Source organism: Pyrus communis, chromosome 16 (genome assembly GCF_041283825.1).
Source record: "Pyrus communis isolate YQ-2024b chromosome 16, ASM4128382v1, whole genome shotgun sequence".
Lineage (NCBI taxonomy): Eukaryota > Viridiplantae > Streptophyta > Magnoliopsida > Rosales > Rosaceae > Pyrus > Pyrus communis.
The window spans coordinates 9,897,111-9,913,284 of NC_142580.1; the positions used below are offsets into that span (position 1 = coordinate 9,897,111).

The following is a 16,174-nucleotide window of genomic DNA, read 5'->3' on the forward strand; positions in this document are numbered from 1 at the left end:
ACCTGGATCACAGAGTCTACAACACCACGTTCCAAGATCAAACTTGTGCTCTGGAGAGGAGCTTCCTGGCTTAATATTCATCGGAGAAATCTTACTCGGGATTTTCTAATTTATAGATATACGGAAACATTTCAATTACGACCAAAGACCCTTTGGACAAAATGCGATGCGCCCAATCTGAACGAACCGAACGCCTAACATACAATTACCAGCAAGATAAATAGTACGCGGTAACACAATTTATACAAAATCGCTTGTGCTTTTTGCAAGTCACAGAATATACACACTGATGCACTTGTGTTTATGCTATTACAGAGAAACCGTTAGAAGAAAGAAAATTATAATTGATATCTTGGAGAAATCTAAATTTCTTCACCATGGTAATGGGTAGAGGGGTAACCCCAGAGGAAAACAAAACTGTGGGTGTTGAACTTGGACAGGGCCAGAAACCGAGCACTAAAAGTTGCCAGATTAACGGACGGGGATGTTGAACAGACTGCACCGCATCGAGCCTTTCTGTCCTAAATCCACAACAAGGTGTACAGGAAATGCAACTTATGAGCAGAAAAATGCAAAATAAAACCATAAGCCATGAAATCCAATAACACAACCGTGTTCCATGTCATCATATATTCAGTATCAACTAAAATGTTCCAAATCCTTGAGAAAAACTAAGCATGGACCAGCTGGACCGTAATTAGACACCCAATTCAAAAGAATACATCTACTCCGCAACGTAGCAGAAACCAAAGGATGAGACGTCGTAGACCTAATTCTGGTGGTATTTAAACTCAACCAATCTAGTGTGATAATCAATCAAACAGTAGACAAATAGTGTAGGTACACTAAGTCATCTCCATGCACATTTTTTTCTACAAAGGAATGCAAGCATCATCACAAGTAAATCAGGAGGCAAAAGAATGAATGTCACTACGGCAAAGTTTGACTACCTCCTCTCACAAAATCCTACTGATCATCATCACTGCTTATGTCAGAATCATCGTTTTCTTCCCCATAGTGAATTTCGTTTACATCTTCATCGTCATCTTCGCTTTCATCCATTTCGTGCTTGTGTGATGACATTTGAGTTTTTGCGTGGGTTGCCTTGTCAATCTATTCATCCAGAGCAAAAACAAATATTAAAGATCAAAAGACTAAAATATTTGGTCAACTAAATTACTGAATTCAAGTTAGAATATGAGGTTGTATATACCTGTGCCATCACAAGTTGCAAACGACCTGATAATTGTAACAAGGGCTGAATAGCTGCCCCTCTGGATTTGGTAACCTGCAAGGAGAACAACATCAATTAAGTGCTTCATCAAATATATTATTACCTAGGATCAAATCTGGTTTCTTTAGGAGGTATAGAGAGTTTTGGATGATGTCCCACTATAAGGCAGATAATAAATCCAAAAACTGTTGATATCTAGGTGGAATTTGTGTGAAAATTCATTTTGTTAGAGGTAACACTATAAGACATTGACGGTAGTCTAACCAAAGAATCATCTAAGCATTGGCTTTGCCTATCAAGGGGTAATGGGTAATGGTATACCATATGTATAGGCCTAAAGCAGGCACCTAGCAGCACTGTAAACTGCAAGTCAAACACAAATCTTCATAGGCTACCGTATTCCTTCACGGACAATATTCAAAGGAAGATCTTCATCAACCACCAATCTTATACTGAAACTGTAAGTCGAGTTTTCCATATTGTTTTTCAGAATAATTGGATTACAACTTATACAAACTGAAAGAGGACAGAGGGCATAAAAATTGCTTACCAAGCAACATGTCATTTTTTTTAGAAGAAACGATAAAATTTATTAAAACAATAACATGAATTACAAAATAGTGGATAAGAAACCATCCAGCAAAACTAGCTAAGACCTCTCAAGTAGTCTATTGACAAGCAACTAAAACTGAACCAAAATCATTTTACAGCTGCTAACATATCCCACAGTATGTGAGAAAGAGAATGATCCCTGAAATAAGGGAGCCAATAGTGACCTGGTAATAAACTAGTATTAATTGGTCACAAAATTTTACCTTCAACAAGGAGCTAAGCATCTGGGTTTCAGACTTTTGGGACATGATATCATGACTGTGATTTACCAATATGCTGTAAATCCATGGAAGAACGTTATTCCCACTGCTAGACCTGTTAATCATAATCAAAGATTAAAACTCAAGTCATATCTAACTTATACTGTAATGCTTTCCAAATGGATTAAAAAACATAAGCATAAAGTGTCAATAATAGTCTTTATAAAAACCAAATCATGGACCAGATTCGGATACACATTAGCGCACCAGATAGTATGGAATTCAGAATTCTACCATCCTCTCAAAAACACACACGGAGGAAAAACATATATTCATGATACATGCATAAGTTAACTGGTAGTATTTAAGGTACAATTTGTCTGTATAAAACCATACTAACAATTCATTGGTCTAAAAAGTGCATATATAAAGAAATCTACACCCTCAAAAGGACATATATAACTCTACGTTCATGCATGCATGAAATGAAAACCTGAAGAAGATCAAAACAGCAAGAACAAACCTTGTTTGCCACATGGCCACCAGAACCCCCAATAATTTGCATGCGTCACTAGGTTCTAATGACAGCACAGCTTCCCTCATCTGGCAGATGATACGTATAGATCAGAACAAAATCAAATCAGGAAGTGCACAAATAATATATAAGTACAACATCATGCCACAGTTCATACATAAGTAAATAACTAAACAAACCAACCTTCTTATGCGGCATATTTGTCTGAAGATCAATACTCTTAAATGTTGCAGAATTGAGTGTCGAGTGGAACGTACGGTCATCTACTTTACTAAGTATCCCTAATGCTCTCAGTCTGTCCTCCATGCAAATTGCTGCTGTGTCAGCTTCAAGTTCTACCATGTCATCTGCACATACCAGCATAACGTATGAAACAAGTAAAACCAGCATCAGGATACGAGAGGTCAAATAACATATAGTAAGCCAGTTTGAAGCTCAAAAAAGAGTATTGTATGGTGGAAACAGATATGCAGCCATCACTAAATAAGCCTAAGTAGTTATATAGGATTACTTATGTTACATGCAGAAAAGTTTCAAATGCATTCCTGAGTGACTAGAACGCCCACCTTTGCTCTTCACAAGGCCAGCATGACCCCTGCTGTCATCCAAATCAGCCATTTCTTCATCTTGGTCAAAACTCAATTTATCATGTCTTTTCTTTTTCTCGTGTGAATCAAATATCTTTGGCATTGGATGCAACGCCTCTTCTGCATTTGCTCGATCTAATGCAATAACTGTTGAATCATTGCACAAATAATCAGCTGACCGTCAAAAATCAAGAACCGGAACAATAACGTCAATGCAAGGTGCATCATCTAAAGTAAGTAAAATAAAATTTTGGTTTTGATTCCTCTCAGAAGGTCCCTAATGCATCAGTATCTCATGCTATATAGCCCAGGGAATCAACAACAAATGCGACTAAATGTGGTTGAGCGGGGAAAACTTGTTGTGAGAAATCTTACCTCTATTTTGTACATTTTGTCCTTTCTTAGATTTGACAAGAGACTGACTCATTGGTAGAAGAACCCCGTCATGGAAGCTACTCAACTTTATGTCTGTTCCAGAATGCACCAAAATTTTCTGGAATGAAGGTTTCACTGGCGACCCATAAGCAACAAATACCTGCCCAGAAGCAGCTTTCACAATTCCTTGAATAACCGCAGCAAATATTGTGGGTAATGCACCCTTGTATGTTGTAGACAAAATGTCTTCAGAAGATAGTGAAATTTTTGTAGGCTTCGCACTCCGTAATTCTTCAATATTCTGTCCAAACCAAAAGTAACACATACCAACTTCTGAAATCGCTAATACGTAAAGACCTACATCACCAACTTCCCCACTGTCTATGCACCTGCTATCTACGAAGACGGCAGGGTGCTCCATTTTGAGAACAACACTTGCTGACTGCTTTTTTCCACCATCTATACTCCATACTGCAATATACCTTTCACCAACTGCAGATGAGAGGATATACTTCCCATCTTCAGTGAAGATCATACAGCGAACAGCACCCTAATGAATGGTTGAGAAAATATTAACTCAAAAAAATCACGGTTAAAAAAATGTTAAAACATAAAATGAAGGTTAGCCCTCCTGGTAGCTGGAACTTTTGTACACAATGGTAAACCAAAATATTTGCCCAGGCATCAAACATCTTAAATTAAAATTCATATAAATGCAGTCTCTAAATATGTTGAATTACTATGTTGGCCTCTCTAATGGTGGAAAGAGGCCCACATGTGAGGAGGAAGTGTCAAATTACAGGAAAATAGTTGCCTAACAAATGACATTCTAACAGTGGTAAACCAACAAAGATTATTTGAAGATAAGCAGACTGTAAACATGTACACATGTTTAAGCACCCAAAGAGGCAAAAAAGTGTAAAAGAAAAAGGAGAATGTAAATGCTTAACACTCACAGGATGGCCAGAAAACTTCTGTATCTTTTTGTGGTCAGACAAATTGAAGATCTTCATTTGTGCAGCCGCAGTTGCTAATATATTCCCATCTGGTGCGGATAAAAAGCCATCCCCAACGTAATATCAGCAAAATACTAAATGGAACAATCTATCAATACAGTTTAATTTGGATGCACACAAAGCTGGTCCTACAAATATTGCAAAATTTAACCCTTTTTTTAAGCATTAGCTCTTCAACAATCTAACTGAAACCTAATCATCCGGGTCTCTCTACCTATACACAGGAACTGCAACTAGAATTATCACTAATTTCACCATCGAAATTCCATTCTTCTTTTTATGAATTATGACAAATCAGTTCTTGGACAGCATTACCTACCAACTTGCCATTCATCATCATCATAAGTTATCATTTCTCAACTTAATTAGTTATTAAGACAACATAAAGGCATAGCTAATAATACAATAAAGACAGGTTTCAGTGATGATGATCCAATTACAAAAGCGACCCCATATACTTTAACTTTCACATCTCCTTAAAACTACTGTCCTGGTAAAATCTTGGTTTATGCAGGAGAATGCTCATTGACTTGGAATAAATTTTGCAGCCAATCACGAAAACTTGAATCCAGATAGTATTATTCGTGATGTAATTTTCACAGAGCAGTACAAACACAAATTTAAGCAGAATGATGCATATGCTGTAAGCAAAAGTAGAACAAAAGACGTAGGGTGATGGACATATACATATGTAACATACTTGATGAAACAGACATAGAGGAGATTGCCTTTGTGGAAGCTTTGAACTTCCCTGACAGGTTTCCTGTCAACGAATCAATTTGACAAATCATCCCATCAGCACCGGCTGTGTAAAGACATGATGCATTTCTTGCAAATGATATGGAGCTAACACCGCTGCAACGACAGAACATGCAACAGAAAGATTAATTAGGCAGCCCGAGAAGTCAAAAACATACATTAACACAAGGCAGTATTAACATTAACATAATATTTTGACAAGAAAGAAAGTTTAAGCAGGGAGCTAACCCTGCATGGCAATCGTTAACTCTCCACTTCAAATGACCCGCAGCCACGTCAAGCGCCAAAACATCACCGCCACCAGTTCCTAAAACTAAAAATGAGGAACCACGCTTCCTCTTCTTCTGCAACAATGAACAGTATAGCATAAAAATAAATTTAATTTAAAAAATAAAAATTGCTACAGCCTACTTGTTAAGCTAAAAACAAAGCAAATTCGCAACCTTTCGTTCGGAAGAGAACCATTTCATGCAAGTGTAATCAACTGAGAGGTGCCCTCTTTCTCGTTTAGCATATATGCTTGTATCTTCGGATGCTACAATGTCTGTAAACTCAGTCTGGACCTGGCCCTTCACAGTATCCCAAATCTAACACATACCCCAGTAATTGAAAATTAGGGTTTCATAAGAAATAGAGAAATAAATCAACCAAATTTCATAAAATTACATTACCTTGATTCGACCGTCGCCGGAGCTCATGGCGAACAAGTCCAGAGATGGACTGAACGCCGTCAGGAGATCTCTGATGTTTGAAGAGGCCATTCCGGAAGTTAGGGTTTGGTAGGAGAGGACAAAGGATGAGGTGCGTGCAGATGCAGAGCTAAAACCCTAAACCCTAGAACGAGGAGAAGAGGGTTGGGGCAGCTGAAGTGATGGCGGCAACGGCTCTGCTTTTAGTTTAGGGCGTTATTGATCCTTAATGTGGGCTGTTTTCAAATGTTGGGCTTTATTTGTCTAGGCCCAATATTTTTCCTTTTTGTCAATTTGGATCCAATGTTTACTCTTTTAATATTTTTCTTTGATAATGATATCCACCCACTCATTTTTACTTCTCACACACTCTTTTTTATTTTTTGCCGTCCGATTGAATGAGTTGAAGAAGATCAATGGGAAAAAAAATAACAAGGGTGTAGAGGTAAAAATACGTGTGTAAATAGTGTTATCCATTTTGTTTAGGAAGAGCATATTTTATTCTCTAAAATACAGAGACAATAATTAAGGATGGAATTATTGCATAGTTCACAATGTCGACTCCCAATTGCATTCATGTGTTGGTCATGTGATCAGTTATTATTAGACAATGATTGAATGTAAAAATTTCTCTAATATTAAACAACGTCCAAAAATAAGAGGTAATGCTTTTCAAACGGTTAAAATAACATAATATACATGTAATTTACTATCACGAATGCATACTAGTATGTATTCAATTAGCATACCCTAATTCACACTCCCTAAAAAGAAGACGAAGATCTTTTGTGTTATGAACTTGTAATTATTATGGCTTCGGACCAAATCATATTGCTAAAACATGTTACGTTCTTTGTAAATTAATTTTGTTGGTAGGTAGGTATTATGGTTGTTACTTGTGACTTAAGGCAAACAATCATAACTTAAAACTTGTTTTTCTTTTTCCAAGAGTGAAAAGAGTATGGACAAATTCTCTATGACATCTTCATATGTTATGAATTCATGTAACATGGAAAGCTTGTGATGATAAAGTTTAAACGTCCAGATTTAGTGATTAAAATCTAGGAGTTACGAAAAATTTAGATCATGAAACATAACTAAGAGATTTTATTAGAAAACAAGCACAACTAGACTTAACGCTTATGAAATTATGAAGATTCAAACTAATTTTTTTAAATATTAAAAATAAAAATTTAAACCTTCTTTTTTCGAACAAGCGATATTATATACACTAAGGGATGGGGGTGAGCTTAACCTCACAATGAGTGCAATAATGTGGTTCAAATTCTCCTTTGACGAGAATTAAACATAAGATCTCTTACTTACAAGTGACGAGGAATATCACTAGACCATAGTACTAAGTGACAAATTAAAACCTTTTAAACGTTGAAAAAAGAAGTATCACAAGAGATAATATATTTCACGCAACGTTATTTGTTCTTGGCTGGATTCCTTTCCACCAAATCCATCTAGTTTAGAATCTAGACCGTTGTAATTTGATCTAACGACTACAGTTATTATAACTTTTAAAGAAGTCTCATGTTTGTAGCTGTTAAATCAAATTTAAACAGCTCTGATTCCGGATTAAGTGGATTTGGTGGAAAGGGATCCCTTTCCCTTGCGGAAGTATAACTGGTCAACCCTCCCTCACTCCGACAATCGAAGTGCATGATCGAGACCCTAAACCATGAACCTCCATATGAAATTAGTTCACTAACAAGGACACACGCCCATAGGCATTCCTTTCTGTCTTAACTTTAGCGACAGATACCCTTTGTATAATTTAATCCCGTTCGTCCACTTCTCACCGGACACGTTTAACAATTTCACAATAACTTTAGCGACAGATACCCTTTGTAAAATCTACAGATTTTCCTGTAGATTTTTTACTATTAAAGCCATTAAATCCCGATGTACCGGAGGATAGTAGAACTTTTGCACAAGGACACTACACACACCGGAATTTTCAGGTAAAACGGAATAAAATTTGAACAGAAAATACGAACAATAACCCAAGTTGTCTTACATCATCGCTACCAAAAATTTGCTTACACATGAATGAAGAAATGAAGCTGTACAAATAATGTGCGGGATATGGAAGAAGAGCATGCGGGACTGCAAATCTACAGGATGAAGAAGAAGAAACAAATAATCTGAACATGTGTCTTATTGAAAAGAATGTGGTCTAATTTTTATGGTGGAAAATCTTTAGTTCTTTCCCTCACTCTAGATTTTGGCCGTTTTGTATAACTGGGTTTTGGAGGAATTGGTATTATAAGACCGCGGCTTTTCCATTCAAGGTGAGTAGCGAAAAGCGGGCGGATGAAGGATTTGAATACGAGGTATTGAGGTCGGAACATGGTTCTGGGAAGACAGACTCAGAAGAGCCGGAAACATATGAACAATCCCAAGTGGTGGGAGATCCAGAATTCAATGACAATGAGATGTTGGATAGAAAGAAAGAAGTGAATGGCGATTCTTTGATCCCGGTGAAGCATCCGGCAATTGTGATGTTTGTGCCAACCACATCTTGCAATGTGATATGATCCAAAACAGGGAGAGCATTAGGATCATATTTGTCGTCGGGATGGGAACCAAACTGGCCAGAGGCACCAAATGCCATGTAGATGTTTTCCATTTCGACATCTGATATGATGACGTCTTTGATGTAACCGCCTCTACCCTTCGTTGTTCGAAACTGAATGCCGCTAAATGAGTTGTTGAGGCGGACCTTCTCAACAAGTACGTTAGAAATGCCACCGGACATCTCACTACCAAAGGCAAGAGAAGAACCAGTAGCTGATTGTAAGGTGACACGCCTGATGTGTACATTTGTGGTCGGTCTTCCATAGGCAATCCCGTACTCGTCCCAACCACTCTTGAGGGCAATGGCATCATACCCCATGCCAATGCTGCAATCTTCTATGCACACAATATCAGAAGAATCTGAAAGCACAGAGAAAATTAGTACGAATTTCGCCAAAAAGGCGAAAAGTTTCTCTCATTCAATTATTTCAAACAAGAAGGGAAAAATCAGGATGCACATAGAAAATAACTTTGTAAAAGTGGGCAGGAAGCTCAAATTTTAGCCAACATTTCTACTTCCATTCATTCGGGATAAGAACAATACTTAAACGTAAATTCATAGCAGGAAGTCAAGAGATGTCACAAACCTGGGACTATGCCGACAGTATGAGGGGAGTCTGGAGGAGCAGATACAGAGATGTTGTGAACATGTACATTACTGCATTGTATTCGATTATAAATAAATAAAAATATCTTCTTTAACCTAGAAATGAATGCAAACGAAAGAACAAGCACTCGCTCATCAGCGGCCTTAGCTAACACACCTGCAATAGACAGGATGGATGTTGTAAGCGGGAGCATCCATGAATGTGAGGTTCGAAACCACCACGTATTTAGACATAACGAATTCCACAAGATGCGGGCGGCTGTAGTTGAGAGATTGGGAGCTAAACCAATCCCACCAAACCGATCCCTGGCCATCGATGGTTCCATTATCACCTATGCATTCAAGAGCGAATGAGAATCAGACCGTGCAGATAAAGAACATGTTAAAGCAGCAAACGAAATTCGGAGAGATTCTTCACACCAGTTATGACCACATCTTGTAACATATATCCATTTATCAAGCTACCATATCTCCTCCCGGGGAGTTCAATCCCTCGACCATACGAGGGTAAAGGCTCAACAATCTCCCAATGAGACGGATCCTAAACAAGCAATCGCACAAACATTTCAACAAAGCGAAAAACGAAAACATCTCCAACTGAACTCGCAGCATCAAAAGTGTTCACCGGCATCTCATTGCAGTGTAAAGAATTACCTGAGATCCAAGAATGACAGCACCCTTTTCCAAAAACAGCGTGAGGTGGCTGGTGAGGTTGAAGCTTCCGGTAAGCCACCTCCCCGGTGGCACATAGAGCTGAGCACCGCCTTTATCGGCGAAAGACTTGAGGTAGAAGATGGCATTCTGGAAGGCATGAGTGTTCAATGTTTTGCCATCTCCGACAGCACCAAATTCCGAAATGGACACACTGTGTGGCCTTTGCTTTAATGTCAGTTTAGAATCGCACGGTGTCTCATCGTCTTCTCCGTTAAGTTTGACGGCATTACTCACGGCCAGCAGCAAGAAAAACACCGCCTGAAAACAGTGGAAATTTAGAAAAAGCCACTGATTTCTCAGAAAATTTTGAAAGAAATACAAATTCATTGAACATACTAACAAATTAAATTAAATACAAGTACAAATAGAAAATATTTGAACAATTCAGCCACAATCAGAGGATTTTTCAAGAATATTTGACATATTACGATTTGATCAATGCAAGCTATAGAGTGAACTAAAAGTTAAACACAAAAGCAGATAAAAAAAAAAAAAAAAAACCCAATTGAAAACCAAATCCAAATATCACAAAGATCAACTATTTTTAATCAGACAGAAAAAAAAAACCCAGAGAAAATAGAGAAAACCCACCCAATGAAATGAAGAAATGAGAACTGAATCAGAAAAATCAAGACTTTGGATTCGAAATAGGCAGAGAAGGGTAAAAGTAAAAAACCCAGAAAAAAGAAACGTACTTACTAGCATCTTCATGAGTCAAAGCTCGGTCTCTGTGCAGCAGGAGTGGCCAAAAAGTAGCAGACTTGCAGAGAAAAAAAAAGGAAGAAGAAGCAGCCAGCAGAGAGCAAGGCCTGCCTTAATGTTGTAAGTATGTGTGTGGTGGAATAATGGAGGCATTAATTGTGTAAATGACACAAAGCATAAATACTTATATATATGGTAACCAAAACAAAAATTAAAATTAAAATTGGAAAATGGAAAATTAATATTTGGTAATAATACAGAAGAAGGGGAATTAGAGATCCTGTTGCCGCTATTGAAATGCCAGTTCTATCCTGGCAGAGTGCAACTTTGCTCAATCCCTTCCACTGGCTCTGGCCGTGATGTTCACTGCTCATTGTTTCTCGTTAGATTAAATTAGTTTAATCGATTTACGATTACGATTTTAAATTTAAAAATTTATTAAAAAATTAAACCAAATTAACCTACTTCACCTCTCCTTTCTTTTTTATTTTTTGACAAGAATATGACAAAGTTGCACTCCTCCTAAAATAATCTCATTTATTGCCACTAATTGGTAATTACCCTCCTTAATCAATTATCATTATTGGCATCTATCGCCGACAAAATTGTTTGAAACGGCCCTCCATTTGTGACACTGTTATTTTCACAAAACAAACAAAAATAAGAGGAAAAAAAACTATAAATTTCCTTCCTGCAATGATTGTCCTAGTAAATACTAATAAGACTTTCTCAAAAGTATAACTCTCTATGTACTTTTTACTACTTTATATTTTTTACACAAGGTTTTATAATGTTAGATGAGAATTAACGTTAAATTATGAGGTGATAGAGAGTTCATAGAAATCTATGCTGAGAGAATCTTTTTGGCAATAGCTTTAAGATTAAAAAAACAAAAAAACTAACAAGAATTGCCACGGTGATTCTCTCAAAATAGAATTTTCTATGATCTTTTTATTATCTCATAGTTTAATACTAATTTTAATACTAATATTATAAAATATTATGTGAAAAATATAAGATCAGAAAATCGATGAAAGCTCCCATTTCTGAAAGAGTCATTTATCAAAGAATAATACTAATACTAAGAAACTGAAGCACTAGTGGGAAGAAAACTAGAATTTTGATAAGCAAGGGTTGTGTAATAGTGTCCTTGTTTGCTTACATTTGTTGACAAATCATTGGTTAAAAGTCGAAAAGAAGATCGACGGTAATAAAGTTACCGGGAATGTTGCGGCGAATGGGTGCCACGTAAGCGAGATTGGGAGGGTGGTGCGGGATGAACGGTGAGACGGCTGGTGAGATTGAATAAAATAAGCGAAGGAGTGCATGGGGCATTGAGACCGCATGTGGGTTGACAGAGCGGAGAGAGGGAAGCGGAGGGGGAGTGGGACCCGCAAGTCAATCATGGCAAAGATGCTAGCCTGGCGTCAATCACTGGACAGAACATAACCCAACTCATGTGTGACACGTCATTTTATTAATTTGATTTTTTTTTTTTTTTGTAACGTGTACTTTTTATTTTGTTTTTGTTTTTCTGAAATATCTTCAATTTGAGATGAGCATTAATTTTTTTCTTAAAGTATAAAATTATATGGATGGTATATATACAATTTTTTTTTACTTTTACACGTCTCATTTTAACTGTTTTATTTGATATTCTTCAATTCATTTAATTAGACGAATGAAAATTGAAAAAGATAGGTAGAAGGTAAAAAGAGAGGTGTAGAGCCACTTAGTATTATGGTCTAGTGGTATTCCTCTTCACTTGTAAGTGATAGATATGAGATTCGATTTTTGCCAAACACAAATTTGAACCACATTATTGCTAGCTTATTGTGAGGCTAAGCTCACCCATTCCCCTTTAATATAGATAATATCGTTTGTTCAAAAAAAAGAAAGAAAAAAAAGAGGGGTAGATAACAACACCGAATTATATTATGTAAGGAATCTTCAACCCAATTATATTATGAAAGTATAAAATTATATGGATGGGGTTATATGCACAAATTTTTTTACTTCGTACACACCTCATATTAATTGTGTCATTTTATCTTCTCCAATTTATTTGATCAAACCAGCAAAAAGAGAGGTGTAGAGCCACTTAGTACTATGATCTAGTGGTATTCCTCTTCACTTGTAAGTGAGAGGTGTTAGGTTCGATTCTTGCCAAAAGCGAATTTGAACCAAATTATTGCTAACTTCGTACACACCTCATATTAGTTGTGTCATTGGAACTTCACCAATTCATTTGATCAAACGAGCAAAAATTGAAAAAAGAAATTGTAGAAGGTAAAAAGATAGGTGTATATAACAGCACCCAATTATATTATGTAAAGAATCTTCAATTTCCAGGTCACATAGATATGGGCATAATTTTTAAGGGTAGTGTCATCCACACACTATTTTTACTCGCACGCTCCTCGCAATTTTTTATCATCAAATCGAATAAATAGTAAAAGATTAAGGGCTCAATGGCCAAATTGGTAAGGATTTGTAGAAATAAAAATGGGTATGTAGATACACCATTATCCAATTTTCAAATCATGCCTATGAAATTGTGTGTGTTCATACTTTATGTTTGTTGATAGTCGTTAACTTAAACGCTAATATCTTTTACTTATAAATAAATATTATACTTCTAATAATTTTTACTTATAAATGAATATTAATGAACCATAATTCTTGTAAAAATAACTATTTTAAATCTAGCTTATTTGTGTAATACTTTTATATCACGACACAAGTACATGATCTCCTAATTGTGTTTACCACCTACTTATGCGTTACTTTAATCATTTCAAAATTTCAAGCTTGTTTATTTGTTATTATATAAGCTTCACAACCCAAATACATCACCTAATTCGACATGTTATTCATGTCTAACAAAACATAACATGATCCAACAAACAATGTCGTGTTTAGTAACATAATTATGATTCGAATAGTTAGATGGGGTGAAGAGGTGTGGTTGACTAGATCGTTAATTAACTTCGGCCTTACTACGATTAGGGTTGAGATGTTTAGCCGGAAAACTCAATAGTTTTTGTCGAACCATATGTCCCACGTCAGAAACCTCGTAAAGCTAAATCACTTTTATATTGCATGGTTCAATTACTAAGTGTACCGAGACATTTTATGATAAAATCAACATCAGTTGATTGTGTAGATGGTTTAGTTGGCATAGTATGAGTGTGGCTAATAATAGGTCACTAAACCGTCTCTGAGCTCAAACAAATTCTAGGTAGGAACTTTTCATCCTTTGTGTGTGTGTGTGTGTGTGTGTGTGTTAAACTTCTTGCAACTCACTTAAATCATGCAGCTAAAACTTCATTCCTTCACTACATTTCATAAGGGATAGTGTTGTATTCAAACACTCATTTACTTCCCACACACTTTTGTTAATTTTTTGTCATTGATCTTCATCAATCAATTTAATCTGACGACTGAAAATTGAAAGGAATGTGTGAGAAGTTAAAATGAGTGTGTGAATAGCACTACCCTTTATTAAAAAAAAATGGTGGTTAAATGACTCAAATGTTTCTAATTAAGGTACAAAAATATCAGAGAAGCTTCATTGGGAAGCATCTAATTAATGTAAAAGTTTGGTTATGGTGATCATTCTTTTTCTCTTGTGCTATGAGGATGCTCTTCCTTCTGCAAACCAGTAGCATTTGTAAAACATATTGTAATAAAGATCAAATTACTTCAAGGTACTAATATTGTTCCTTCTTTAGGGTTTCTCTATAACCCAGAGACCACTTTTTTGCATTTGCCTCTTTTGATCATCCAACTTTTTGACCTTTGAGTTTTGTCATCTATTTTTTTGCTCAAATCTTCCATCTCTGAACTGATAAATAAAATAATAATCTAAAAAGCACGCCAAAGTTTCCAACTTGAAAGAAGAAGAAAAAGAACATGCATATGTACAATCCTCTAGCTGCTTTGCTTTACTAGATCGTCAAAAGCAATACATATATATTCTTCTTCGCCCTAAAGTTGAGCTTAGCAAATCTCGATGTGGGGCAGTATGAATATCCTCATGCACATATATATATATATATATATAAATTCAGATCATATTTTTCAGGGTAAATTCAGATCGTATCTAAATTTAGGTTTTTGTTTGTAAAATTGTGTGTGTTTATTTTCTTCACTACAAATGAATATATTAATGTTTTTGGATTTATCTAATTTTTTACAAGGATAATTTATGGATAATGAACTCAAATATAAACGGTTCGGATCATTGAAAAACAATATAAAATGGGCCCTACAAAATGTGTCAAAATGTATCAAAAACGTGTGTTCTAGAATCCTAACATATATATATATATATATATATATTCTATATATGTGCCCCCATATTTACGAATATATGTGCCCCCGTATATATTTACGTATATGCATGAAAGCACATGCAGCCGTAGGATTTTTAGGTTAAGAATTGAAATGTATAAATTGAACAAAGAAAAAGGAAGACTTTGAAATGTAATTCACAATTGGCAACATAAAAAGGTTGTCGATGTTAAGAGAAGAAGAAAGTTAACTCAATATGATCATTACTGTCGAGGTAAGTGTTTTATCGTTATGACTATAAATTTTCATGATATATATTAGTATTTATGTCATACCACCCTTTTGGCATGCAACATATGCATGTCATTGTGTTGTACTTAAATAAGTCAACTGATATAAAACCAATTTATCCATATAATACAAGGATTTATTTTTGTAATTTTAGTATAGGGGCATTTTGATGCAGCATGAAGCTAGAGGGATACGAACGTAAACTCTTGAAGAACACGATTTATGTAATCCACCAGATTTGGGTTGAAAATCAAAAGTTGTTTTGTTTAATTGAAAACTTGATGCTTACAAATAAACAGCCAAATAGATTAAATAAACGTAATACATCTGTTGGGACAATTCAAAGGACTACAGACATAAATTCAGCTGACAAACGAAAAGTTTGAATTTTATGAAAAACTTAAAATTGTATTTTGTAGGCTGAAACGACCTGGATGACCAAAATCCATCATACTCGTGGCGTCGTTCCTTTCTTAAAAGTATCACGGGCCCAAATCAGAACTCGGAAGCCAAAATTTGCAAATTCCCGCTGCGTTCGGACACTCCATTTCCTCTTCAATCCATTTTGCTATTTGTTTTACATCACCTTTGTATATAATTAAGGTATTTTCTCTTTAGCACTCTTTTAAATTATAAAAGGTAGTGTTACGGTTAGTTATCCATGCAATAAGTTCTACAAAATATCAACAACTAACAATTATTCATGTGTTTGAGAGCCACTGATGTTAATACAACTCAAATCTAAAATCGCAAAATGCTAACTCTAAGCTAATTGTGATGATCAAGCTATACGCCATCTCACATCATATAATACTTGGCGTGTAAGTTTTGTACACATATGATATAACTCCAACGACTAAGCAATACACAGTAGTCAAATCGAATGGGAACTCAGATAAATTCCCATGCATGACAAATGACAAACATCCCAACATGCACCGCATCCCTCTACAGTTCCAAATATAAACCCT

At 35.9% G+C, this 16,174-nt stretch overlaps 2 protein-coding genes across 5 annotated transcripts; both read right to left on the minus strand.

Moving 5' to 3' along the window:
- Positions 1-178: 178 nt before the first annotated feature.
- Positions 179-6,209, minus strand: LOC137731097 (uncharacterized). Of its 4 annotated transcripts, none has more exons than XM_088687769.1 (13): positions 5,990-6,209; positions 5,762-5,905; positions 5,547-5,662; positions 5,260-5,414; positions 4,500-4,588; positions 3,544-4,093; positions 3,148-3,315; positions 2,765-2,928; positions 2,570-2,649; positions 2,050-2,161; positions 1,214-1,288; positions 951-1,113; positions 179-512 (listed from the first exon to the last, which is right to left on the minus strand). In XM_088687769.1, exons 1-12 carry the CDS (start codon positions 6,077-6,079, stop codon positions 967-969), a joined length of 1,890 nt encoding a protein of 629 aa, XP_088543895.1. In that variant the 5' UTR covers positions 6,080-6,209; the 3' UTR covers positions 179-512; positions 951-966. The 4 variants fall into 4 exon arrangements, 3 of the variants coding, with proteins under 3 accessions (XP_088543895.1, XP_068326275.2, XP_068326274.2); XM_068470174.2 differs by having other exon boundaries at positions 179-516; XM_068470173.2 differs by having other exon boundaries at positions 179-521.
- Positions 6,210-7,970: 1,761 nt separating this feature from the next.
- Positions 7,971-11,133, minus strand: LOC137731957 (putative polygalacturonase). Its single transcript, XM_068471228.2, has 6 exons — positions 10,614-11,133; positions 9,855-10,172; positions 9,621-9,741; positions 9,358-9,532; positions 9,181-9,251; positions 7,971-8,953 (listed from the first exon to the last, which is right to left on the minus strand). Exons 1-6 carry the CDS (start codon positions 10,623-10,625, stop codon positions 8,280-8,282), a joined length of 1,371 nt encoding a protein of 456 aa, XP_068327329.2. The 5' UTR covers positions 10,626-11,133; the 3' UTR covers positions 7,971-8,279.
- Between the last annotated feature and the right edge of the window lie 5,041 nt (positions 11,134-16,174).